The sequence below is a fragment of the Coloeus monedula genome (assembly GCF_965178545.1).
Source record: "Coloeus monedula genome assembly, chromosome: 2".
Taxonomy (NCBI): Eukaryota; Metazoa; Chordata; class Aves; order Passeriformes; family Corvidae; genus Coloeus; species Coloeus monedula.
Window position 1 is genome coordinate 116,688,209 of NC_138782.1, and position 26,884 is coordinate 116,715,092.

General features: G+C 43.7%; 1 protein-coding gene across 1 annotated transcript in view; it reads right to left on the reverse strand.

Moving 5' to 3' along the window:
* PKHD1 (PKHD1 ciliary IPT domain containing fibrocystin/polyductin) overlaps window positions 1–26,884 on the reverse strand; it is a gene marked incomplete at its 3' end in the record, with an annotated part of 237,744 nt that extends 210,860 nt beyond the window's left edge. The window contains exons 1-25 of the mRNA XM_082276787.1: window positions 26,791–26,884; window positions 25,651–25,728; window positions 23,590–23,734; window positions 23,028–23,127; window positions 20,869–20,926; window positions 19,935–20,013; window positions 17,675–17,749; window positions 16,944–17,008; window positions 16,282–16,321; window positions 15,381–15,451; window positions 13,926–14,027; window positions 13,204–13,299; window positions 11,964–12,099; window positions 11,014–11,128; window positions 9,934–10,209; window positions 9,385–9,471; window positions 8,660–8,753; window positions 8,066–8,208; window positions 7,262–7,392; window positions 6,299–6,483; window positions 5,675–5,813; window positions 3,786–3,940; window positions 3,074–3,258; window positions 1,959–2,081; window positions 294–399 (exon numbers count right to left, since the gene is read on the reverse strand). Coding sequence (XP_082132913.1) covers window positions 294–399; window positions 1,959–2,081; window positions 3,074–3,258; window positions 3,786–3,940; window positions 5,675–5,813; window positions 6,299–6,483; window positions 7,262–7,392; window positions 8,066–8,208; window positions 8,660–8,753; window positions 9,385–9,471; window positions 9,934–10,209; window positions 11,014–11,128; window positions 11,964–12,099; window positions 13,204–13,299; window positions 13,926–14,027; window positions 15,381–15,451; window positions 16,282–16,321; window positions 16,944–17,008; window positions 17,675–17,749; window positions 19,935–20,013; window positions 20,869–20,926; window positions 23,028–23,127; window positions 23,590–23,734; window positions 25,651–25,728; window positions 26,791–26,842 — 2,836 coding nt within the window. The 5' untranslated portion in view covers window positions 26,843–26,884. The remainder of the gene's footprint in view (window positions 1–293; window positions 400–1,958; window positions 2,082–3,073; window positions 3,259–3,785; window positions 3,941–5,674; window positions 5,814–6,298; window positions 6,484–7,261; window positions 7,393–8,065; window positions 8,209–8,659; window positions 8,754–9,384; window positions 9,472–9,933; window positions 10,210–11,013; window positions 11,129–11,963; window positions 12,100–13,203; window positions 13,300–13,925; window positions 14,028–15,380; window positions 15,452–16,281; window positions 16,322–16,943; window positions 17,009–17,674; window positions 17,750–19,934; window positions 20,014–20,868; window positions 20,927–23,027; window positions 23,128–23,589; window positions 23,735–25,650; window positions 25,729–26,790) is intronic.

Genomic DNA, 26,884 nt, shown 5'->3' on the forward strand with positions numbered 1-26,884 from the left:
TGTGGAGAGCAAGAAGGTCCCCCCCGAGCCTCCTCTTCTCCAGCTGAGCTCCCCCAGCTGCTATTCAGCAGACTTGTGCTCCAGACCCTTCCCAGCTCCGCTGCCCTTCTCAGGACACGCTTGTACACTCAGCATGTCTGGAACTGGAGCTGATCCTAAGTGACCCATAAAAGTGCAGCTTCCATAAAATCAAAAATTTCTAAAAGGATACCCATACACATGAAATCATCAGCACCTGGAAGATCTTTTTCACAGAATTTTTGCCATTTTGTTCAGACAGCAGACCCCGTTACCTGATGAATACTCCACATCTCTGACTATGGGTGTCAGTTCATGGCTGAACTGGAAAAAGCATGAGCCAGAACAGTTTGCAAGGACATCATTCACCATGACCACCACCTGGAGACAGAGGAGAGGGTTACCTTAAAGTTAGTAAGGGAACAGAGGTGTTTTCTAGAGCCACAGCTTCCTGATAGATGCTGGTAGCCACCCTGAGCTACTGAGAGCATGCAGTGTCAGAACAGGGCACAGACGGAGAGCTGCTCACCCTGCTGCAGCCTCACTGAATATTTAATTGCAAATTTAAATAGCAAATTTCTTGGGGTCATTCAAGGCACAGCAGAGCACAGCTTTGGATGCTGCATCTCCCACCATCCTGGGACCCACACCTCTTCAAAATCCTGTTCTTCTAGTCATCCACAGAAGACCGTTCTCACCTTTCCCCAGTTCTTCCCACTTTGCCTTGGGAACAAGTTTATTATGTTTAAAACACCCTGGAAGACTGATTAAAATGAAACCCACAATGTGTCTTCTCAGCATGCAGCCCTCAATTTTATTTTTTGCCCCTTGTTCATGCTGAAGGAAAAAACTGGGCTGTGACCTTGATTGTCTAAAAGAGATCAAGAAATATCCCTCCTGAGATCTTGATATTTTAGAAGAGTCAACTGGCAAAGGATAGGGAATAAGAAAGCCCCTCTTTATCTCTCTCCAGATATTAAGGGTGTGCCAGGAGAGTACACCAATGCCTGCAAAAAGAAAAGCAACTGTCCCAAAGAAGTGCAAGGAGCACAGAAGTTGCAAAGCACTCTGCTTGAATAGAGACACAATAATTAGAGAGACAATTTTATACTTGTGCTAGCAGCAAGCCAGAATAAAGCTTCAAAAACTACCAGAAAATCTGTTTGCTGGTGGTGGTCTTGTTTCACTGGGGCTGTTTGCGGGTTTGTGCAGCACAGATGGAAAAGATGTCATAGGTGGCTGAGTCACTGGAAGAAAAGCAATTCTCATGGCTGGGAACCAGGCTCATGAAAAAAGCAGGATGACTTGGCCCCAGATGTTGCACAGCTGGGCTTGAAGTACAATCCAACATCATCACCCTGTTATGGCCACAGTGCCTGTGAGTCTGCTGGAAACAAAGCCAGCAGCAGCAACCATTCTGCAACATCTGAGAGCAGAGCTGGAAACACATTTGTCCATCCAGCAGACCAGAATGATTCCTCCTCCAGCCAGGAAGCCCTCCTTTCTCTCTTTTCCTACTTGGAGAATTGAGACCCATGGAGGCTCAGGACTTGCCTAACTCACAGATGAGTATCCCAGCCACCAACTCATTTATTTTGCCCATCAGTGTTGCAGGTGAATTGTGTCATTCCCAGTTTGGTGGCCAGCACCACAGGACCCATCAAGGGTGGGAGTTCAGAGGTTGTGTCACCCCTTGGTGACTGCCTCAAAAAAAATGAATTGTCCTCCATCACCCATGATCACCATTCTCAGTACCTGCAACAACTCTTGGAGGCAAATCCTGCTCCACATACCAGGCAGCAGAATGTGAGAAATTTATGGCACAGAACATCAGATTCCTGAAAGGATTTAGTGGCAGAACAAGGTACCCCAATACCTGTGAGACCCCTGGAGCTACACAACCCTGCTGAATCAGTGGGGAGTGTGAGAGCTCAACTCACCTGTGTTTGGTTATGGGGGGTGGCTAGCATGTCCCCAAATATTGGTCCAATAAACACACCCCCATCATAAACGACACGAGTAGAAACAGTTGGCTTCAGGCCAGTGAGATTTTCGTCAGAGATCTGGCAAAGATCAAGGAATTTAAGTTTCTCATCTTTTTCTGTCCTGTGATTTTAAATTAAAACAGAATCTTTACATGCAAATAACTCCTGGAAACTTCTTCTCACCCTTCTTCCATGAATCACATCTCTGGGTCTAAATCTTCATTACTCAAGGTTTCACAATACCTCCCTGTTCCCACCCTCACCTTGCAGGCAGGGAGATGGCAAACTGAGAAAAAGATATTCAGGAGACAGATTTACAAATAAACTTTTAGTACTCAATAATATAATTTGGAATTAGGCACGGAAAGAGCTTCTCAAAGACATGACTTTAGGTGAAACAAGGGCCTGTGCAAGAGCTGAAGATGCAGCTCAAACTTTTTTCACCCTCCAGGCCAACATCTTGAGCATTGGAACTCACTGATTTGTTGAAAATAATGTCACACTTTTAGGAGCTGAATATCCAAAGAAATAGTGTTCCCTTTTGAGGGAGGAAGAAGCCCAGCCTGAGTCCTTACTCAAAAAGATCCATCTGCTTGAAGTAAAACTAGCATGACAAATCTTGGGATGGGAGAGTGTAAAGTGAACCTTTTCCTGAGGCTTATGAGAGCCAGATATGGAACCAGACAAAACAGTTCTCAGAAAAATACCTTCTTGGCAAATAAGTGATGCCACAAATCTGTGATGAGCTTCAGTTACTGTACTGAAACATTATTGTAGATATAATTAATGAAGATTTCATTTCAGTATAGCAGCCCCTTTATTATGCAGAAATTACATTTAAATCTCCTGGTTTTGAAGTGAAGATTCAATCTAATTTCTTCTCCTGCAAGAGGTTTTTTTTTTTTTTAATGTTTTAATCTGCAGTTTTCTTAAGCTGCTAGTCCAAATAGGAAGGTTGCCTAAATTTCCATGATATCTTCATAAAAACAATGATTAAGAGAGTGAATCAGCAAAGGCCAAAGACGCTGAATGGGGATTAAAGTGGGGATTAGCAAAAGAAATTACTGTACACTGATAACATTGGGCAAGTCCCCAGCAGTTTTTTTCCAAGTCAGTGTCCAGACACTTTCATAGCACGAGCTGGAGTCTCTGGTCACAGTGAAGTCACTGGTGTTGAAGAAGGGAGCTGTAAAGTTATCCACATTGTCCTGCAAAAGCCTGCGGAGCTGGTGGGCGGAAATATGCACTGAAACATCTGCAAAAGACATTAGGCAGCAGTGGATATCTCCCTCCCCAGGAGAGCACATCTGCCTGCTCCTAGGAAACGAAGGGGTTTCATTATAAGTGCAAGCCTGTCCGTGGTTCAAACCTCTGCAGCTGCCAAAACAGTGAAATTTATTGGACCCTAAACACCAAAAGATCACAGAATTATAGACTAGAACTGTAGAATGATTGGGGTTGGAAAGGACCTTTAAAGGTCATCTAATCCAAGCAATGAACCCTAGACCGGGTTGCTCAAAGCCCCATCCAATCTGACCTCAAATGTTTCCAGAGATGGGGCATCTACCACCTCTTTGGACAACCTGTGCCACTGTTTTCCCACCCTCATCATGATGAAAATTCTTCCTTATGTCTAATCTGAAGATCATCTCACTATTTAAAAACAACCAACCTGGCCTGAAGCACACCCAGGGATGGGGCAGCCAAAACTTCTCTGCCTATTAATTCTTCCCTTGGCTTCCTGCTCAGGAAACCCAGGCCCTGACTTGCATCTTCCCTTACCTGGTATCACTGTGTTGGCCAAGTGGATGTGGAAGGTCCCTCCAAGAGCTGGGGATGACTTCTGCAGCCTCTGGATGGTGAGGCTGACTCTCACATCCTCTGTGGAGACATAGAGGTATCCATGCTCCTCGGAGCCCTCCCCAAGCACTGCACCTCTGTGAGACAGAGAGGGGGTCACAGGAAGACATCAGCAGTGGAGACCCCCACTCCTGACACTCCTGTGTCAACCAGCAGCTGAGGGGCACCTTTAGGAGCAACACTCATGAAGGATTTAAAGGAAATGCACCCAGGCCTCAAACAAAACTGGATATTCCCAACTTCCAACTGCATTAGGCAGGCAATGCAACAGCAGAAAATGATGGAAAATGACCTTTTAAAATTAATGATGGAAGAAATAATTTAAACACCATCAAGCACCAGGGAGTGCTACCCCAGTACTGGTGTTTCTAAAGGACCAGCTCAGTGCAGCCTGGACAGCATCTGCAACATCAAAGCAAAAAATATTTCCTATTTCCCCCTGTAATCGCCTCGAGTCCATGAAAATTTCAACTCCCCTGAGTAACAGGGAGATTCCATATTGTACAATCATTAAGGTAGGAATGCACCCCTAAGATCAAACCCAGCATTACCAGATCCACCATTAAACCATGCCCCCACATACCACGTCTGAACTGGAGTAATTCATGTTCACCCGAAGTCCACTTTCTAAAAGTTAAAATGCTTTTCTCCTTTGCCACTAAAATTCTCGTGTTTCAAGGGGAAAGGAGTCTCTCTGTAGTACAACGATGCCACCGTGTGTTAAGCGTCTGGATAACAAGTGGCTTCTGGAGAGCAAACTGCCAGACAGTAAAACCAAAAGAATCACTGAGCTCTTTGTACAGCTGGTACAAGATTTTAGACAATTTTCCTGTTCCGACAGGAGTAGGAGTTGTGTTGAATTAAATCACAGTCCGTGCTCAGTGATGAGAAAGAGCCAGGTTTGTTTTGAGGATTTCCAAAGACAGTGCTCAGCCCACTCATTTTTAAAGCTTGTGCTGATTCCTGCTTTTCTCTGGTATCTTCCTCTGTGAGATGGAAAAGTCCACCCATGCCAAGCACCCTTTTTTATATTGGTGGGAGGTACTGTGATCAATCCACCTCTTAATCCTCTTTTCATTAGCTAAACAGGTGGAGCTTCTTAAACCTTCCTTTCCTGGGCATTTTCTTCAGCTCCATAATGATGCTCATGGCATTTTTTTCCCATTTTTTTCTAAATACATTTGAAAAATTTGTTCATCAGTGCTATTTGCAGCATTGCAATGTCAGTCTTCAGGCTCCACACAGGAGTAAAGATTTTTCTTCTTCCTGCTAGTTACACCTCTGGTGACACATCTCAACCACCACAAACATCCCCCTGTATTCTCATCCCTGTCCTTTCCTGTTGGTGGTTTGTGTCAGGATACTACATTTGACTCAGCTGGATACAATCCAACCCTTACAGGACTTATTTTCTGCCAGTGCAAACTTTTAATGTTACAGCCTCTGATCTAGTTAGAGACTATGGCTCTGATTCCTCTGTCATTGTTGGGAGGAACAGAAACCTCATCTCAGCAAACAAGGACACCTAAGGTGGATTTCCAGTGCCTAATGTGGGAATTGGTGTCATTAAAGATGTTATGGAAACACCTCTGGATGATCTTCATCCACTGTTCCAGAAGAGCTTAGATTTCCTTCCAGTCCTACATCACACCTTGGTGACCCACGGACATCTGACACCCCAAGTTATCTCAAACTTATCAAGCAGCTCTTGTTTTCAGCAACTGAACGCAGCTGAAAACCAGCTCCAGACACGCTGGGGGAACTGCAAGAGGTGTTACAGAGTATTGAGATGAGCTACTCGCTGTCCCTACCTTGGAGAGAGAAGGGGCACACTGGCACCACAGCCAGACACCCTCCAGGACACGTTGTAGGTGGGAGGAGACCCCAGCACAGACACTGCTTCAATTATCCTCCCTCCTGGCCAGGGAGGTTTGGGGTCTCTCTGAGAAACTGAAAGAAAAACCACAAATATTCACCAGAGCAAGGAGAGCAGAGCTGACTGTGCCCAGGTTTTTGCCATTTCATAGCTGGAAACACCTGCTTGGGGATTTTTGGTTTTCAGTTATATTTCATAGAATCATTAAGGTTGGAAAAAGCCTCTAAGTCCACTGTGTGGACCATTCCCCAGCATTGCCCAGTCCACCACTAACCCATGTCCCCAAGTGCCACATCTACACATTTTTGAACCTCTCCAGGTTCACTGTGGTGATTTCACCACAGTCTGTTCCATTATTTATTTTCAAATAAACCAAGAATATTGATATTTTGGTAATTCCTTCTTGACTGCTGTCACCAAAAAAAAAAAAAGTTCAAGAAAAGAAAATTATTTTTGTGCCTGTTGCGAAATTTCCCTTTGAAAAAGTTTTATCCAGCTTTATTGCTATAGATTTAATGGAATATCCTGGGGAAGAAAAAACCAAAAGAGATGCCTTTACCAATCACAGCTCTGTCAGCAATGATGAGTTCATCAAGATAAAATGATCCAGGTGTTTCTTTTTGCAGCACAGGGCTCTGCAAGTTTATCTGATGCACAAATACTGGGGAATTGGCTGGGAGGTCCTGGAGAAGCACAGAGAGGGTCACACACTTCTTCCAGAGGTCAGTGCAGGTGAATGTCCAGCTGGAAGACACCAAGGTTGGGACAACAATTGAATTTGAGGTGATTGTGAAGATTCCAGGTAATACCAGCTGCTGTTGTTATTTCTACTCTAACACAAGCCAAGCCACATGCTCAGTGGTTTGTGATCACTCACCATGTCCTTGTTGGGTTTTCCACAGTGAGAAATAAGGATTTAGATCTCTGCTTATGTTTCCACCCCTGAATCACAAGAGTGGGATATGGGAATGGCTACATCTGCTTTATTTTTGGCAAAATCCCACAGTGGCATCAGTGACCTCAATGGGGGTCAAGCCAGAATTCAACCCCTCAGCTCTCTCCAAGTTCTTCAGACACTCCTGATTTTTTTTTTTTAAGTCTGCCTGCCCTAAGCTTTATGTTTTCTACCCTCGGAATTTGAAGTGAATAAAGAAAATCAAAGGTTACACCAATTTTCAAAGCTTCCAAAGGGTGGAGGAAAAACCAATCAATTCTCTCTCTTACTGCAGAAAATCTACTGGGAAAGAAACTTGGAAATTGATGTCCTCAAAAATCTTCAAGTATGCCTGTGTATCACTGAGATGAGATACTGCATGTAGCAAGAAACATGGAAATTTACTCATTAAATCCTCAAAAAAGTACGAAAACACATTCCAGGAATGCCTCTGCAGGGACAGAGCTTTTGTCAGATTACTCCAACTGAGAAATTGTTCCTATATAAATAAGAACTTCCCTCAGTTTTCCCACTGCACCTTCTTACTATGCAAAATATAAACTCTGATAACTAAAATTTCCTGGATACCTTTTAGAGTTGGTTTCATTGAAGTGCCACAGGCAGGTGAGGTTCCTCTTCACTGGACATGAAGAGACATTGGTGTAAGACACTGAGAGATGAAAGATGTTGCTCATATGGCCTTTATGTGCAAAACACGCCTGCAAAAATGGGGAGAAGATTTTCACCAATCAAAACACAGGTAATTTATATATAATGTACATGGGAGATGAAGGAAGATACCCTGTGTGAATTCTGGTTTAACACTGGGTTGTTTGGCCTGGAGAAAACAGAACTCCACGGAGACCTTAAAGCCTCTTCCAGTTCCTAAAGGGGCTCCAAGAGAGCTGGAGAGGGAATAACAGCTGTAGAAGACGGTTTGTGGCACCAGGAGTGCCACCAAACTGACCCCTGGGGCTTCCCTGAGCTTTTGGGTTCATTCCTATCAAAAGTAGGAGATGAGCAGGAAAGTGACCAATAATGGACCACCAAAATAACAAAAGGTTTTTTTCCTTTTGTCAAGAAGTGGTCGTCCCTGCGTCTTCCACCTTTCCCCAACACCATCCCATTTTTTCCTTTCCCACAGCAAGGGTTGTATCCCCAGGAACAGTCAACAGCCAGGTGTGTTAAACAGTATTTACATCTCAGAGATGCAAAACCACTCTCACACCCAATAAAAGATGCTCTGCTCTGTGCTAAGACATGATCCTTTGTAGATTTGGGGCGATTCTAAGCAGACCAGAAGACTTTATGTTGTCAATTAGACTCCGAGCATTCAGTGCCCGGTGCGAGCTGCTCGCTGAGAACAGCGATTCGTTAAGAGCAGCCACTCACATGTGTGTATTCAGTAAGGTCATATCTTGGTAGTGCTGGTGGGGAACTTTTCACCAGCTGGCTTGGTCTGTGGATGCTGAACCTCCCACAGAACGGCTCAGTTCCACTGACAATGTGTCCTGTGGTGATGATGTTCTTCATATCTGACATATGAAAAACAAGACAAGGAAATGAGAGGTTTCAAAGTGATTCAGAAGACACCAGCTCAGTCAAAATTCATGAAGATACAGAAAGTGGGTATCCAAAAATTGTCAAACAGTCCTACTCTAAGTATTCTCCTGGCAGAGTTCAAGAAGTGTTTGTACAACACTCTCAGGCACAGATTCCTGGGGTTGTCCTGTACAGGGCCAGGAGTTGGATTTGATGATCCTTGTGGGTCCCTTCCAACCCTGGATATTCTATCATGATGATTACTATACTGATCATGTTGTTTTTCATGCATACACACAATGAATAAATGATAAATATAAATGCATCCTTATACCCATTAAAAGTGTAAATTTACTACCACTAAAAGTTTAAAGAACATTTATGTCATAAAAGCAGATCAATTCTCACAAAAAGTACTGCTTATTTGCCACAGAAGTTCCCTACCTTCTTTCTCAAAACCATGGCGAAAAAGGATTTTAGCAGAATTTGGCTCCATTTGACATCTTACTGAAAGGAGTTCTTCTATTGCTGTTTGCACCTTTAAAAGAAATTAAGAAAGTGAAAAGCAGCCAGTTACAATCATTTCAGCAGAGACTTCAACACACACATCATCACTTCATTTTTTCACCAGCCAGGGATTGGTGGCACAGCAGCTCTGAACAAGCAGGTAGCCAAATATTACAAGAATAAAAATTTTAAATAATAATATAACAAAATTTATCTCAACTGAGTGTAAACTTTCATGTCTGACAGCTTTCAGGGGTGTGGGACATCCTCAGTCTAATGACTGTCGTGGAGCCATCACTCAGGGTCACACTAAGATTAAAAAACAGCCACATCAAGAGACTATGGGCTGTTGGAGAAGCCAGAGCCATACAGCACACATCTGGCATTAGAGAAGTCCAAAGATCTGGATCAATGCAAGCCCAAGGTATCTGGGTGTTGTGATACACTTAGAATACACCTGGGAGTCAGTGTTCACAAAACAAAAAAGAATCACACTGTAAGACATTCTCAGTTAAAAAAAAAAACACATGAAAATAATTTACCCCTTTATCACATTAACTTTATCTCAGCTTCTGGGCCAAATCTTAACTTCTGTCAAGCACCAAAGCTCCACCAATTCCATCCCAGCAGAGGACCCTGTGTCTGTGTTTAACAGCACCTACCTGGTGAGCTGTAGCATTTGTGGGGATCATTCTCAGCATGTTATTCCAGGAGATACTGAAATAGCCTGTACCAGACACAGTCAACATCTGGTAAAAAAAGAGAAGCAAATAAAGAAATGAAAACAGATGCAAACTGCATGAGACACACACTTCAAACCTGGCATCTTCTGCTGAAGAGGATTTTACAACCAGCGTTTTGCCTTTTTAAGCCTCTGTAAACCAGGGATCCCTTCCAAGAGTCACTTCAGCTACTCTTGAACTGCTCCTGTCCTACAAGGAACAGGATTCTTAGATTAACAGGAGCACAAGGGGTACATGACCTGTGCAGCTGCAAATGGTCCTTAAAGCTCCCAACCTGCAGGAGTTTCACCATTAGGAAAAAACTTCCCTCATTCCTGAGGGCTTACACACACCCACTAACGTATGTAAAAACCACAGACAACTTCAGCTTACAATGCTCTTCTCATCAGCTGTCTCAGAAGGTTGAAAACAAGGTGGAAACACGCATTTTTTCACATCTAGCACCAACAAGGCAGTTGCAGCACTGACCTGCACTTCTGGAAGTCGCAAGGCACGAGCCCGAATTTCGTGCCTTTCAACGCAGTAGTTGTTCACCACATCGGGATTCAGCCACGTGTTGTGTATCTGGACTCCAACTCTCATCCCCTTGCTGGGTGTCTTTCCATGATGCAGTGCTTCCAGGTAGTACCTGGAACCAGCAGTGAGCTCAAACTTCTGGGATTTTGGCTGCCACAGTTCACTCCAGTTCTTCACCCAGTTCTCGGACCACTCTGAATTGCCAGCAGGGAGAGAAGCAATTCTCACCTGTGTGCAGAACATCCAAATCACAGAATCATAGAATGATGTGGATGGGAAGGGTCCTGAAAAACCATCATGTTCCATCCCTTGCCACGGGCAGGGACACCTTCCGCTATCCCAGGTTGCTCCAAGCCCAGTCCGACCTGGCCTTGGACACTGCCAGGGATCCAGGGGCAGCCAGAACTTCTCTGGGCAACCTGTGCCAGGGCTTTGCCACCCTCAGAGTCAAAAATTTCTTCCTACTCTCTCTCAGTTTGAAGCCATTAAAGCAGTTGGTGACCTCTCTCCAGCCACAAAAACATTTAGTCCAATGCCACAGCTCCAAAAATAAAAAAAAAAAAACAATATATTTGTGTTTATAACTGATAACCGTGGGTTGATGGCTGACAAATTCCTTCCCATTATGTAGGAAAAAGCCACAATCTGAAAGAGCTTTGGTTTAAGGTTCAATATCACAAAGAAGATGATTCTTATGGCTTGCCCTAGCACTAGTAACAGTTCCCCAAATAACTTTTCATGTATGACTTCAGTTCAGACAGAAATGTGCTGAACTAACAAAAAAAGTCTTCTAGAAAAGACTATCAATGCCTCTGGTTGCAAGAGTGAGTATTTTATGAGCTAAACACCCGAAAGGGTTGATGTAAAATATCAAATATATTCACACAGATTTCACTCTGCAATATATTTATAAGAGACAATAAACCAATCCACACTGGGAAAATTCCTACTTGTTATCACCTTAATTAAAACCCTTTTCATCCTCATTTTTCATTTTCATTTCATCTCATTTTTCTCTGCCAAGACTAATACCTTCTGTTCTGGATCTTGGGACAAACTTAAGTAGAGAGATGCCTGCCCATCTGCCTGAATCCAAAAGGTGTAATTGTTGGTCTGAGGAGCCACAAAAAAACCACGGAGTCTGGAGCTAAGCAAAAAGAGAACATCCATAATATACAAGAGTTACAGCAAAGAAAACCCCAAAACAACAAACCATCCCCACACCCCACCTTCACACCTACACAGAGTAACAAGAAAACATCTTTAAACCAAGTTTTAACAAAACAAACCTTGCTATTTTAAAGCTGAAGTAACCTCAAAATGACCCAATTTCACATTAAATGTCAATTGTGCCTTACAAAAGTTTCAAAAAGGAAAGAAAAAACAGCTCCATGAAACCAAGTATGATTTTGTTGGTGGCCACTTTAGTGCATTTCTTCTCAAACAAGGTCTTAACCCTGACCATGCAGGAAAAAGCCAAAACCACCCTCAGAATCAAACAACAAAAACAGAGAAGTCGTAGAAAAATATAAGAATTCATGCACATTGTACAGTCTTTCAAGGTCATATCTGAAGAGGCAGTGGGAACCAGCACAGTTCAGGAATTTATTTATTTGTATAAACTTCACCTTTGCTGCCAACATCAGCCGAGAATCTGCCCCTCCACATCTGGCCAGAGTTCCAGCCCAAAATAGCCTCAAACTGGAGCACCTTCTATTTCCACAACTTTTTTTTTTTGTGGTATTTCAGCATATCTAGGCCAGGTAGAGCAGAAATACTGAGGGAAGGCAACAGGAGGAAAAATAAAGCACTTCACTGCATATTTTAAGCTTCAAAAGGACCTGGGAGCAAAGGGTTTTCTTTGATTTATAGGAGCTATACAGTGAGGCTCTGCTGTAAAGAGCTGTCAGGTGTTTTTGCTGCACCTTACACTGCTAAAGGTGATTGCCATGGCTTCGTCTCTTTTTAAGATCACTGAGTACCTGAAGGACTTCTTTGCCCCAGACAGAAACCTTACTGGGGAGCTGGCATTAGGTACAAACTGCCATCTGTATCCAGGACCTGCTGCTGTCAGATCAGAGGCATCATCCCAGACTTCAAAGAGAAGCCCTCTGTTTCCTAGAAAGTTAAAACAAAAGTATTCTCAGCAGCAGCCAGCAGAAATCCCAGAGCACATGCTGGAATCAGTGGTGTAGGAGGCAGGCCAGAGAGAAAATTTTAATAATAAATTGGTTCTGTTTGTGGGGTATTTTGCAGTCTAAGGCAGAACACAGATCTCGCCTAAGGGAATTTGTTTTACCTTGAAATCCTCCACCAGAAATAACAAAACTCTGCAGAGAGCAGAGCATCCAACCAGCTCACACATCTGCTCTTGCAGGAAAAGGCACTGAGGTGACCCACAGTCAAAGTTAAGCCTCATTTTATGCACTACAGTCTCCTACTGCAATGCTCCACTCGAGGAGTGCCCCAGCAGCCTCTGCAGTAACTCCAGTTCAGCCATCCTTCCTCTAAATATTATTCAGGCCTTTTCCTGCTCATTTTCCACAGCCCTGCACACCAGTCTGACAATCCTCCTACCATCTCCTGTCTGCACTTGGTGGGGTGAGCTCTCCACCTTGGTTTTCCTGGCTATAGAATCACAGAATGGTTTGGAAGAGACCATTCAAGTTTATCCAGTCCAACCCCCTGCCTCGAGAAGGGACATCTCCAACTAGAGCAGGTTGCTCAGAGCTGCACCCAAACTGGCCTTGAATGTTTCCAGGGATGGAGCATCCACCTCCTTTCTGGACAACCTGTGCCATGGCCTCACCCCCCTCATCGTAAAAAAAATACCTTCCTTAGACCTAATTTAAATGCACACCCTTTTAATTTAAAACCATCACCCCCTGTCCTATCACTACAGTCCCTAATAAAAGTTTATCCCCATATTTCTGAAAGCCCCCTTTAGGCACTGGAAGGGGCTCTCAGGTCTCCCTGGAGCCTTCTTTTCTCTGGGCTGGACAACCCCAGCTCTCTCATATATCTTTCCTCATAGCAGAGGTGCTCCAGCCTTTGGATTATTTGTAGTCCCCTTCCCTACCCACCCCAAAAGAAACTGGCTTGATGTCAAAGCAGACAATCTTTTGGAAAGTCCTGTTTCTTGATTGCATTCAGCACCAAAAGGTTTCTGCCCTGCATTTCTGTGTGTGTTTGCTAATTTGGAGCTTCAGTTGAACACCTTACCTGGCTGGGGGGCACCAGGTCTCCTGCCCTTGCCAACAGGCCCAGTGATGCATTTGATTTCCTGGGGAGAGACATGCTTGACCTTACAGGGAACACCTGCCAGCAGGGAAAGGAGACAAATGTGCTGTGGGAAACTTGGAAACACAGCTGAGCCACAACATACACCCATCTTAGAGTCATGGAATGGTTTGTGTTGGAAGGGACCTTACAAACAAGTAGTTCCAAGCCTTTCCATGGACAGGGACACCTTCCACTAGACCAGGTTGTTCTGTTGGAGCTCCTTTAGGTGCTCCAAGGTCTCCTTGGAGCCTTCTTTTCTCCAATCTGAACAGCCCCATCTGTCTCAGCCTTTCCTTACAGTAGAGGTGTTCGATCCCTCTGATCATTTCTGTGTCCCTCCTCTGGACTCACTCCAAGGGATCCATGTTTTTCTCGTGCTGAGGACCCTGGATGTGGTACTCTGGGTGGGGTCTCACTGGAGCAGAGAGGCAGAATCCCCTGCATCCACCTTGTTCCCAAAAGGGATCCACACTTTGCTGCAACCCTGGGCTGGACCTTCCGGGGGGGGGGGGGGGGGGGGGGGGGGGGGGAGTCCTGCAATTCCCACATTGGTATCCCTGAACATCGCTTGGGGTTTGTGGACAGCGCCAAACTGGAATTAAAAAAAAAATAACAAAAAAGAAAACAACAAAAAAAAACACCCCACATATTTCTTCTCTTACCTGCAGCAGTGACCTGCACTGGCTCCTCAAAGAAATCCCCAGTGACAGTGAGATCAGTGCCCCCTCCCAGGCTCCCTCCAGCTGGGAACACAGATAATATCTCTGCAAGGGAAGGAAAAGGAGGATCTGAGCCTTTCAGAGGCTAATCCCAGCCCCATTTCTGGGAAAGCCTGCAGTGCACTTGCACTGCTTCCAGCCAGAGAGGCTCCTGTGAGTGAAACCAGCATCTCACTGATCCCTTTTTTTGGCAGCCTCTGTGATGACACCAGAAATGAACAACATGGATAATTTGGCCACATGACAGGGGAAACACTGCAATGCTTGGGCTGTTACTCAGCAGTGGCTGCATCTGTCATGCTCAGATTGCAAACTGCTCTATTCCATGCTATCGAGGAGCTCTGCAAAAAAAAAAAAAACCAACAAAAAAAAAAAAAAACAACAGAATTAAAACTGTTTTAATCCTTTTGACCTTCTCTGACTCACTTCTGAATTTAGCCCTGAGGTTTCAATGCTACCACACTTTCCAATCACCCCTCAGACTTCAGGGACAAATGGAGGGAGCTGAGTATCTGAGTGTCCACACCATGACCATGAGATCCTTTCAGGATTTTATCTGTTACAGTTGTGCCATTCCACAGGAAAATTATTTTTCTCTTTCATGACATTTACCCACTTTGCGCTCATGTTCTGATTTAACCACCCAGTTCTACTTGTATAGCTCTGAAAAAAAAAAAAAGACTAATAAGAAAAAGGTGAGGGATTTTGGCCTATACCTGCTTCTTTAATTCATCTGGTATTGAAACATTAATTGGACAATATTGGCTGCTGACTAGCACAGTACTCTCTATGGGGCAGATCTAGAAGATCTTTCTGCTTGTGTTCTGCCCACAGCCAACTTCATGCAGAGTATTTCATTTTACTCTGCCTTAAATTGTAAATAAAGACATAAAATTACCCTTCTTAACAAAGTGTTGCCCACAATGCATTTGAACTGTCACATGTAGATTAATTTTTATGTATCTTAAATAATTTTTTTAATGAATGGTGCAGCACTCTGCCATTATCCACTTTACCAGAATTTAATTTTTGGAGTAGCTGAACATCATCTCCTCCCTGTAGCTGATGTGGGAGTTCTCATCCTGAGGTCTGCATTTCCAAAATTTCAGCCTTACCAAAATACAGAGTGATTTAAGGGGGAAAAGTTTCTCTATGAGCAACACCTCAAGTCTATAACTGATCTGACAGGACAAGGAACAATGCCCACAAATCTGGTTATCTCGTCATTTTTGATCTGCAGCTTTTTGCTTAGTCAAGCCCTTACCAGGGGAGTGGAACACCAAAATGAGGGCAAAACAGGAATAAATCCCTGGGAAAAGCAACAGTGAGAGGCCTTTTCTTAGAGTACACTGGAACCGCTGGAAGACAGTGCAGCCAGCGAGGAGGATCAGTGAATACCTGGATGAGTTTGATACAGGAAAAGCTCCTGCTTGGCACTGATGAGCCAAGCACCTTTGTGCACTGCTGACCTGCAAGAGAGAAAACACCTGAGACATCCTGGGCTGTGTAAATAAAAGCAGAACTTCATTTGGAAGAGCTGGACACTCACTCTCCAGAGGAGCAGTGGAACATTTCTGCAAGCTCCAACAACTCCTTTCACCAGCACATTGAGGCATTGATTCATGAGACCCCATTACATGGCTGAAACACTTTATTAGAAGTACTAACACATTGTAAAGTATGTTTTGACATGGTCAGAACCTATTTTCACTTCCTTTTATGGTTAAATTCTTTCCCATTTGGATGAATAGAAAGGTGAAAAGATTTTACTTAGCTAGTTTTAACAGATCACAGAATCACAGAATGGCTTGAGTGGGAAGGGACCTGAAAGCTCACCTCATTCCACCCCCTGCCATGGGCAGGGACACCTTCCACTATCCCACGTTGCTCCAAGCCCCATCCAACCTGGCCTTGGACACTTCCAGGGATCCAGGGGCAGCCACAGCTTTTATGGGCACCCTGTGCCAGGGTCTCACTGCCCTCACAGGGAAGAATTTCTCCCTAACGTCCAATCCGAACCAATCCTCCTTCAGCCATTCCCCCTTGTCCAAGATAAGATGTCTTATGCTTTGGACATGGAAGGTAGAGTATAAAACACCAAAGTGGAAATACTTTGGGGAGAAACATTCTCCCATTTCATTCCAAATCTGACAACCATCTTCTCAAGATAACAAAACCTTATTTCTAAGCAACGAAACACATGATTCAGGAAAGACATAATTCACTCATCCTGGACTCAAATGCAGCTCTATCCCCATGCAAAACCAGAGAAAAAGAGAGAAAAGATTATTTCACTCACTTTCCTTTGTTAAACACCGAGAAGCTGACATTGTGGGACCCTGGGGGAGAGAAAAGTGATGATGTTTTAAGGCAGAGTATGGAGTGCATCCTCCCAAGCCTTGTCCTGCTTCCCTAGGCCTGATTCTCCCTTCCTTACAACAGTAAGGAAAGTCTGTTTTACATATTTAACTCACAATACCTTTCCCAAACAGGAAGGCTGGAGCTCAAAGCCTCCACAAGAAATTAGAAGCTTCTTCAGAGAGCATGGAGGAAAAATGAAAGGGATCCAACCTGCTACCGGAAAGATTGTGAATAGAAGGGAACACCCAATTTATTCCTCTAATAAAGCACTAAAGGGAAGGTCCACCACAGACAAGAAGAATTTTAAAGTAGGAAACTGAGCAAGGACCCCAAATCACACTGTTGCTGCCAGCAATGCCCACACCACGTCATGGGTTCCCTTCATGTTCTCCCAGGCTGTGCAGAGGACACAAACCATGGCAGGGGCTGTGCTGAAGGCTGGCAAGCCTTGATCTGAAACAGTTTTTATGGACTCAGCCCTGAGCCACATTCCCAACTTCGGAGAGAGAACAGAAACTCCTGACTGACTGACACCCTCCCTCCATCCTCTGGAGTTTTGGGAATGACAGAAACCGGTGGTTTTGACCCCTTTTCACCAACCTATGTGGTTGCCTTCCACCTGGCACTGCAGGGTCCCCAGTCCATCCTTTGCATGGATAGGGTAACTGTGGAGAGACAAAGGACTTCACTGAGCCTTGGGAGCAAAAAACAAGTAAAATATAATAGAATCAACTAACCCATAGAGGATGTGGGCTTGTACACTCAAGCTGGTAATGGTTTGCTGTCTCTATTAGAGTGAAGCAGGTGAGACAAGAGAGGAACAACCCATCTTCCCACTAATGATCAAGAGTTCAGCGGCTTAGGAGGATGTCTCCCAGCAGCAGTGCTCCAGCTTGGCTCCTTTACACCTATTTCTAGAAGCTGATGCTATTTGTGACCTTGAGAAGTCCCATTTGAAGTAAAAAAGCTGAGCAGGAACAAGGGGAAGGTGAATTGAAGGACAAAAACGTTTCCCTTCTGCTTGCTCCTCTGCAGGTTCCTAAACTGTAAGAAGGAGCAGGCAGCAAGTAAAACAGATATGCTGGCATTGCATCAACCCTCTGGAGTCGTGGAATGACACAATTCCCGTCATTAACTCGCGTTTACATTTGAGTGGCTAAAGCTGCAGAAAGCCAGCAGCCCTCACCCACCCCATCACAGACCAAAACTCAGGGTCTCTCCCAACTTTAGAACAAAGCAGGAGAGTTCCTCCAAAAGCCACAAATTTTTTTGTGCACAAGCTGTGCTGAGCCCTTGCACCAACACAAACCCAAAGTAAGTCAAGGACTGACATGCTTCCAGCTCTCCTGTCAGCAAAAGAGCAGAGACTGGTCCATCCATCTCCTTCTGATGTAAGAACCGCTGGCCTGGGCAAAAAATCAACAGGAAAGATATGATGTGATAGAGATGAAAAGCTAATCTGTTAAAATTAGCAGCCAATATTTTCCCAAGGGACAGGAATTTTCCCCCACTTATTTCTAATATTTATTAACCTTCTAGAAAATGGGACAAGCCCTAATCCCTCATCTATGCACCTGCCAAGTATGTTCCCCAAATACTGTGGGAGCTGCACCTCTGTGAGAGTGCAGCAGGACCCTCTTGGAGACACCCCATGCCAGCTCTGAATGATCCAATCCCTCCTCCCTGAGGGCAAGGCTGAGCTCCAGAAGGACAATACCCACCCACACCTTCCAAAACCAGCAGGGCAGCATCAACTACAGCAAGCACAGTCAAGATGCAGCTCAGCCTCTTCTTTATTTCATTAAGGAAAAGCATTATAAACAACTTCTGGCAGAAATCACCTAAGTCCCTGATAACAACAAATTTAAATATCTGTTCCTTAAAGAATCAATATGGGACACCTTCCACTGGACAGGAAGAAGCAGGTGAGAGGAATAAATTCAGAGTAATTAGCAGAATAAGCAAAGGCTGGCAATGATTCCTTGAGAATTAACAGGCAATTAAAGGAAATAGGTAAACCTGTAATGCAAACACTTTGTGATGACCCATCCCTCACAGTGCAGCTTTCTATGGTCCATGTTTCAGAGTGCAATTTTATGAGGCTTTACTAAAAGAGTTTGCTTTTTATTAATACAGGTGGCTGATATTGAGAACCTTTCCTTTTAAGGAAGAAAAAAAATCAGTGCTGCCAAATGTTTGCTCAGCATCACTGGACCAGTGCATCCCATACAAAGCATGGAGAAAGGTGCAGAACACACTTGAAAGTATAAAACCCATTCCTTTTTTTTGCTCCACATCCCAAATCAGCGTGACTGAGTGACAGACTGCTCTGGTCAAGTCCAAGTCCCCACCTGGTACGTATTTCCTAACACACCAAAAATGGGCAAATTATTCATGTGAAGCTACAAAGGGAACCTGTCTGGTATGCTGGGATTTTGAGGCCATTTCCTTTTGGTGAGGTTGAGCTGTAAATGAGTAATCTGGCAGCAGAGCACTGCAGGCACGTCCAGCCTGTACTCAGACAGAGCAGCCTTTCTTGCCTCTGATCAAAGGTTCCACAGCTCCACCAGAGGCAGGTAAAACAATAATTGATACCAAACAAAGGATGCTGATGGGCACAGTGTAGGGATGGCATGGCAGGAATCTGCACTGGCTTTCCTTCATGCCAGCAGGGAGTTTAATCACTTAGGAAGGGCATTTCCTTTCAGCCTGAAAAGTCATTAAAAGCATCTAGTGGTTAAATATCTGATGCTTCAACTAAAATTTCTAACTACCAAGAATACACACCTTTCCTGGCTCCTGAAATGAGCCTTAAGCTGCCAGCAGAGTAACTATGGATAAATAGTTTATCTTTAAAATACTTACCTGTCTTAGTTCTTTGCTGCCGTTGGCACAGAAATCATAAATTAACATTTGATAACATATCCATACATATGGAGATACATATGACACACAGCAAGACAGTGCCGATGCTCATTTTGGATTCACTGTGCTTAAAGGGGCTGCTGTCCTAAAATAAGGGGTTTTTTAAAACCTACCTGCTTTTCTCTGTTGCACGCAACCACAGAAAAAACATTAAAAAAAAATATCAAACATTTGAGAACAAGAAAACAACTACAGAGTGTTTAAAGCAGTGAAAAACAAAGCTTTTGTCTCAAAATACTCCTCTTTAGTCTTCTGGCTCACCAGAGCATTAGCTTCAAACTAATATTTTTTTTTTTCTAAAAAAAAAAAATGCAAATGGAAAGGGGAAAATTTATTTAACTTTTCGGCTCTGACATTATTTTAATTAGTTAAATTTTAATTTGCTAGCCAAAATAAAATCTACAGCAGCCAGTTGCAATTACAGTACAATTCACACTGAGCTGTGATTGACTGTGCTGCCAGTAAACAAACCAACCAGCTTAATGGACCAGTTGCAATTAGATTAACAAAGTTTGCTGGAGCCCAACTCATGAGCTGCAATAAACCACAAAGGAAGCAAATGGCAATTCTGGGCCAACTGGTTGCAATTTATTGCTGTCGAGGAGGCTGATGGAAGAAATACCAATTTACAGGGACTGCAGAAGATAGCTGAGTGTTCGTAATTACCCATCAATATAATCCACGTTGAAGTCCAGGGTATCATATCTGCCAGCAATTGTCTTCCCATGAATCTGTATTAAATTTCCTGTTTAAGAGGAAATGGAAATTGAAGAGAGTCTTTTAAAAGCAGAGAACTTACTTGCAGATTTTCTGAGCTGAACAAAAGGAATTCGTGGTCTTCATGAATGTTGCAGAGGTTCCCAGCTGCCTGCAGTGAAGGTACTCTCAGCTTTTACCTTGGCTCAAGATGATTTTGCACTTCATTCACTTTTCTCGAAGCATATGTCTTTGTTCCCCACCAAAAAACCCAAATTCATTCCAATTTTTTTTTTTTCTTTGCAGATCTGTATTTGAACTGAGTTGACAATTTTTCCTCAACTCTTTTGTTAACTAAACCCCACACTCTAACCCAGTTCCACTGTAGAACCTCATGAGACAACCAAAATTACATCATTTGTACACCAGACAGGGTGAAGGTCTAAAGCAGGATTTTGGCGTATCTGTGGCCAGATTATTCTCCTGCTCTTCACTCACACTGGGAGGTGAAACATCCAGTGTACACATAGAAAACTTCATACTGACACCCTAAAGCAAGGCATGAGAATCTAGGGATGAATTACACCTGAAAATAATTGGAAATTAAGGACTGACTTAGACTGAGAATCATCTGTGCAATCTGATCATTCAAGTGTCTGACTGAACTCTTGAGAGACCAAAATCTTTTGATTAATCGTGACTTTAAGGATCAAACTTTCAATTTTCTCTAAAGAAACCTGGATATGCAAAAATAACAGAAATAGGGAAAAAAATCTGGCCTATTCCAGCTAATTTTTCAGACTAAAACCAGCAAATGACTTCTCATGTCACTTTGAAATCTGATCTAAAGCCCCAATAAGCGAAAGGTCTGTACGGCAGTACAGATTAAAGAAAGGTCCTGTACCTGGGGTGCCAGATGATGGACTAATTTGGTAAATCACAGGTGTCTGCTTGGCTGAGAACTGCAAAGAGAAATCTGTAGTGAAATGGCAGCTTTTTCTGCAGCAGTCCAACCCCTCCTGATGGTGCATTGCTCACACCCCACCAGCAGCTGCATTTCAGAGTCACACTCCAGGTCTGATCTTTGAAGCAGAATCCTGCTCTGGGAAGGGAGTAAGGAGAAATATTCCCTTCTTACCCCCTTGCCTTTCAGAGTCTGGGTTAAAGCTGGTTTCACCTCCTCTCTTTTGCCCAAATTGCCCACCCTGGCTTGTTCTAGTGTCAGAAGATACACTTTAATACAATATCAGATTTCTAAGACATGCTTTAGCTGAAGTGAAAACCTGCATTTTATCTTGAATTTTGACACCATTTTTTTTCCCAGTAGTATATCCTTTAGAACTATTTCATCATCACAGACGTGAAATACTTCAGCCACCCTTTATCAAGTTTGTTGGGTACCCTAAAGCAGTGGAGCAAAAAAAGACCTTGTATTGGTCCATCTTACAGCAATACAACAGAGATTTCTTTGGGAAAGCACTACTTTGGCCACTGAGGAAAAAAAACCTTGAAAATCAAGTCCAACCATTAATCCAACACTGCTAAATTCACTAAACCATGTCCCCAAGTGCCACATCTACACATCTTTTAAATCCCTTTAGGAGTGGTGAAGACATCACTGCCCTGGTGTTTGACAATCCTTTGGGGAAGAAATTTTCCCTAATATCCAACCTAAACCTCCCCTGGTGCAACTTGAGGCAATTTTCTTGTCCTGTGTCTTGTAACTTGGAAGCAGAGACCAACTGCCACCTGGCTGCATCCTCCTGTCAAGGAGCTGTGGAGAGGGAGAAGGTCCTCCCTGAGCCTCCTTTTGCCCAGGCTGAGTCCCCCTAGTTGCTCCTCATCAAACTTGTGCTCCAGACCTGTGTGTCCATCCTTTTTTGGACACGCTCATCTTCCCCATCTCTTTATGAACACCCTCATGTCCTCACTGGCACTTAGAGATGCTGCTGACAGCCCAATAAATATCATTAAAAATTAATTTTTTGTATTAATTCAAAGATATCACTGCGTATGCCATAGTTTTTTTCCTAAGCTTTCCTTGAAGCCCATTCCCTTTCAGAGCTCAGCCTTTGCCTTCCCTCCTGCTCCCAGTCATGACAAAAATGAATGAGCGGCCACAAATTTCCTCCAGCAATGTCCACTTCTGGGGAGCAAAGGCAACATGACACCATACCCCAGGCTGGAGAAGATGTGGAGAAAGAAGCCAAAAGCAGCATGAAATTGGGGCCCCTGGCTGACACAAGACTTGTGAGCTGCTCAGACTTGTTGCTGCCTGCAGCAGCTTTTTCAATCTAACGAGGAGGCAAAATTAATTTTTAATATGCGTAGCTCCCAGGTCCCAGCCTCAAAACAAAGAGACACATTGTGGTTTATTTAGCTTGGAATGTGCCTCATTAACAGCATCCCCTGGTGATTTTTCATCAGCTCTCTAAGCTAGCTGAACCACCCGATGGTTCTTCAGCTTTAATGTGCAATTTACTGAAAATGCTGGGTTTTCTTGCTCAAAGATAGCACAGAGGTGGGATGTGACTTCCAAACACACCAGGCCTTATCCCAAAGCACACAGTCATGGTTAAGGATTCTGCTCCCCGAGAGATCACAGAACCACAGAACGGTTAGTGTTGGAAGGGACCTTAAATATCATCCAGTCCCACTCCCTGCCATGGGCAGGGACAACTTCCATTATCCCACGTTGCTCCAAGCCCAACCTGGCCTTGAACACTTCCAGGAATGGGGCAGCCACAGCTTCTCTGAGCAACCCGTGCTAGGGCCTCACCATCATTACAGTAAAGAGTTTTTTCCAAACATCTAGTCTAAACCTCCTCTCTCAGTTTGAAGCCACTCTCCCTGGTTTCGTCTCTAACATGCCCTTGAAAAAGTCTCCCCCCATCTTTCTTTAGCTTAGGGTTGGAACTGAATGGTCTTAGAGGCCCCTTCCAATCCAAACCATTCCATGATTCCATCCATTTCAATGTATTTCCTGTGACACAACGTTGAAGCTTGATTCCCTTCAATACCTCGAATTCTTTATCCTCACTTCTGCACTTGCTTGGTGATTACCTTGAAAGAATAGTTCCCTTTCTCCACCTCAGTCAGGTTGTTAATCACATGTCCTTTAAACATCACCTCCACGTAGTACAAACCCTCCTGGGGTGAAGACCTAGGTGGAAGAAAATGTGTAATATTATATTATTTTTATTTAGATTGTGTTTACAAAATGCCAGGACCTTCGCAGGGTCTCCAATCTCGGCAAGTCCACTGACACTTCAATAGAGCAAAGGAGCTTTACACTGTCAGCCCAAACTTCACACGTATGAACCCAAACTCTAAAACAATAATTTAAAAGACATGTGAAAGCACAGCGAGAAATCACAGTTAAGCACAGAAGGTGACAGGACATCAGAACCCTACCCAAATTAATGCTAATATAAAACACAGACATTCTCATTAGACATGCACAGACAATAATCGTTATTCATTAGTAATAAAATGACCCAGGGCTGCCTGGATCTGCAGGGCGTCTTGATCCTGGTCCGTAATTAATGGGCAGACACTGAATAAAAATGAGGGCTCTGTTTGACAAAGGGCAAGGTCTCGCCCACAGCCTAACCATGGATCATACCTTGTTCTGCACCTTATACTGGGCAACTCCAAAAACAGAGGAGAGACATCACACGGCAGTCTGGGCAGGTCTGGATTCACCAGGGACACCTCCAGCTGGGATGCACTGGCTGGAGAGAGAGATTCTACCTGGAGGGCTGTTGAGCCTAAGCAAGAAAGTCAATCAGAAGAGCTCTGTGAGGACAGGATCACTCCCAGTCTCACAACAAACATTTTTGGAGGTACAAGCCAGCTTCTCTAGGAATAGTGCTAAGAGCCCTCGACCAGGTTTTTTAAAATCGTATTTATGTAATTTCATGTTGTGGTGGTTTAACCCCAGCAGTCAACTCAGCTCACTCACTTTTCTCCCAGGGGGATGGGGGAGAGAATTGGAAAGGTAAAAAACATGTCCCCAAGTGCACTTCCACACATCTTTTAAATCCCCCTGGTGACTCTACCACTGTCCTGGGCAGCCTGTGCCAGCTAATGACCATGGAGCTGCTTCAGAAACCAACTCTCTTCCCAATGAATAAATATTCATCACTGTGAAAAAACAGACCAAGCTTTGGTTTTGGACCCACATGGACATGGCTTATCAGTTTCAGTGATTTTTACTTAGATCTCATGTTGCTCATAGAGTTTGAAAAGCTGCAGCATCACAGGACATATGAAGGGAGCAGATTTTTAACTTGTCTTCAATAAGAGGGCAGGAGCAGGGAAGAAATTTCTAGCCCTATATCTGCAAAATATAAGATAAAATTTAAGGAAAAAAAACCCAAATAAGGTAAACATTTTGACTTCTGCTGCTTAGAAATAAAACTTCAGCAATACGTCATACATGAAATCCCTATTTGTGCTTGGTCTTTGCATATTAAGTGCTTTAATTAATTTTGAGTTAAATATTTTTAAATTGAATCTTAAAATTAACCCATCAGCCCAGGTACAAAAATCCAGTTCCATTATCAGTGTTTTCATTTGTTTAAAGTAGTTTGTTAAGAGAGTTGCACCCTTCCCAGTTAAAATTTTCCCAGTTAAAAATCACAAACTTGCCCTTTCTCAAACTTCAAACCACCTATACACCATAAGAGTTACCTTTCCTGTGTTTACTGTACACTTTTACAAGTGTTTTGAGATGTGTTAGATGTATTTTAATGCTTTTTTTGGTGTTTTCACTTGCATTTTGGTTCCAAAGCCAGAACCCCACCCAGTCTTAATAGCCAGCAGCTATTTTTAGCCACAAAGCCATTACTCTGCAGGCAAGCTCCATGGCAACCTGAATACCTGAATTTTAATGAAGGCATTGTATTCCCTTATCTCGACCAATACCACCCCCCCCTTGATAACGATGAGCCATTGGTGGACGGAGATGATCCATCAAAGGGAAAGCACCAATCGCTTTGGACTGAAGGGGTGGGCTGTGGGAGGACTGGGGGTGGAGCAAAAACTACAAAAAGGACGAAGCCGAGAGGCGGGGTCTCTTCTCCCCTCTTGCTCTCTCCAGGCCAGCTGTGGGAGATGTCGGTGCTGGGCATTAAAAGCCTTACCCCTTTTAAGGGGCTTTTAGTAATTTTTTTTAAGTCAGCCCAGCACTGCAAGTTCTTTTTCTCTACCTGAGGTCTAGTGCTGTCTCAGCCAGAAGATCTCACATCCCTGCGCTCCTGGGGCATACCATCTACTGAGCCATAGGATCCCAAATTTTTATATTTTTCTAATTTCTGTAATTTTTCAATTTTTCTGTTCTCAGTAAATTAATCTTTTTAAGAGTTGTCTCATTTCTCACGACTCGCTTATGAAGTGATCATTTCAAGCTGATTTCATGCTATGAGTGTCACAGACTATGGCTCTGTCGGGTAGGGTTTGTCACTCCAACCACAAGCCTCAGAAGGGAGCTGATTATCTTGTTAATTTTACATCCCTGGAAGTGTTCAAGGGCAGGCTGGATAGGGCTTGGAGCAACCTGGTCTAGTGGACGGTGTCCCTTCCCACGGCAGGGGGTGGAATGAGAGGAGATTTCAGGTCCCTTCCAATCTAGACTTTCTCAGATTGTACTTCAACACGTTCTTCATAAGGATTTAAAACTCACCATCCAGAGTGAGGGTAATCCATGTTCCTCCAGCAATGCTGCCCTCATGGGGCTTGACGAGTGATCCCAAGGCTGTCCCTGCAAAACCAAACCAGCTCCATCAGGCTGAAGGGAAATGCAAACATCTAAAATGCCTTATTCAGGATGAGACACAGAGTGATCTGAGAGAGGTCTTCCTGTTACCCCACCCTTCATTTCATTTCTCCTTCTCAGTTATCCAAAGTAATCATGTTGCCCACCCTTTTCCCCCCACCTCTCTCCCCCCTTTACAGCTCCCCTCAGGGAGATGTTGATGCCCGCAGGGTGAACCAAGCTGCAGCCTGAGCTTCCTGTCCTCCTCAAGAAAATAAAGATGATAAACCTAATGTTTATTCCTTCAGCTCTCAAAGAAATGTGTTTGCTGACTTCTGTGCACCCTACCAAAATTAAGGCTGCCTACAAAATATATCCTTTTCTGGCTGCAACAAAGCCTGTCCAGCAATTTCTTTCTGAAGTCTTCAGGAAAGACATACAGGCCTGGAAAAGAGCTCCTGCTTCATGATGTTAAGTCACCTATAACCTGCTATGCCCTGCCTTTCATAGAGGCACCAAATTCTTAAGATAATTTAGGATTTATTTTGGGTACCCTCGTTCTCTGAAGCTGAGAGATGAACCAGTACTTGGCTTGTTTTTATGCAGCCACTGACCAGAATTTTCCAGAAGTCATTTTACAGCGATATCCAGTTTTCTGATTAACATTTTAGGAGATTTCCAACTTCTTAGCTGTTAGAATGCTATCTGACTCCACATCAGTATTTATCACCAAAGCAATATTGGACACTTTTGCATCATGAACCCTTAATATCAACATGCAGAGAGTGACATATTTATTACCAAGTGAACAAAAAACAATAGGTATGACGTGAACCCAGGTAGAACACAGAGAACAAAACATTAATCCAGAAATCTCCCCTGTGGATATGGAAATAATGCCAAGGAAAACCAATAATAAGGGTGGACAATGTCCAGTGTGCCACAGTCAATATCCCATAGTTTTCAATACATTTTAGGGGTTCTTCTCCACGTCTCACAGGCTGGCTGTATCCAATCCCCACTGGATTTTACAGGTGTGGTTGGAGACAACACCTCTCCCTCACCCACCTGCCAAGAATACCAGCCCAGCACTCAGCAGGAATGTTCTCCAAAGGTTCATCTTCAATGCTGGATGAGGAATTCACAAGAGCCTGGCTCCAGG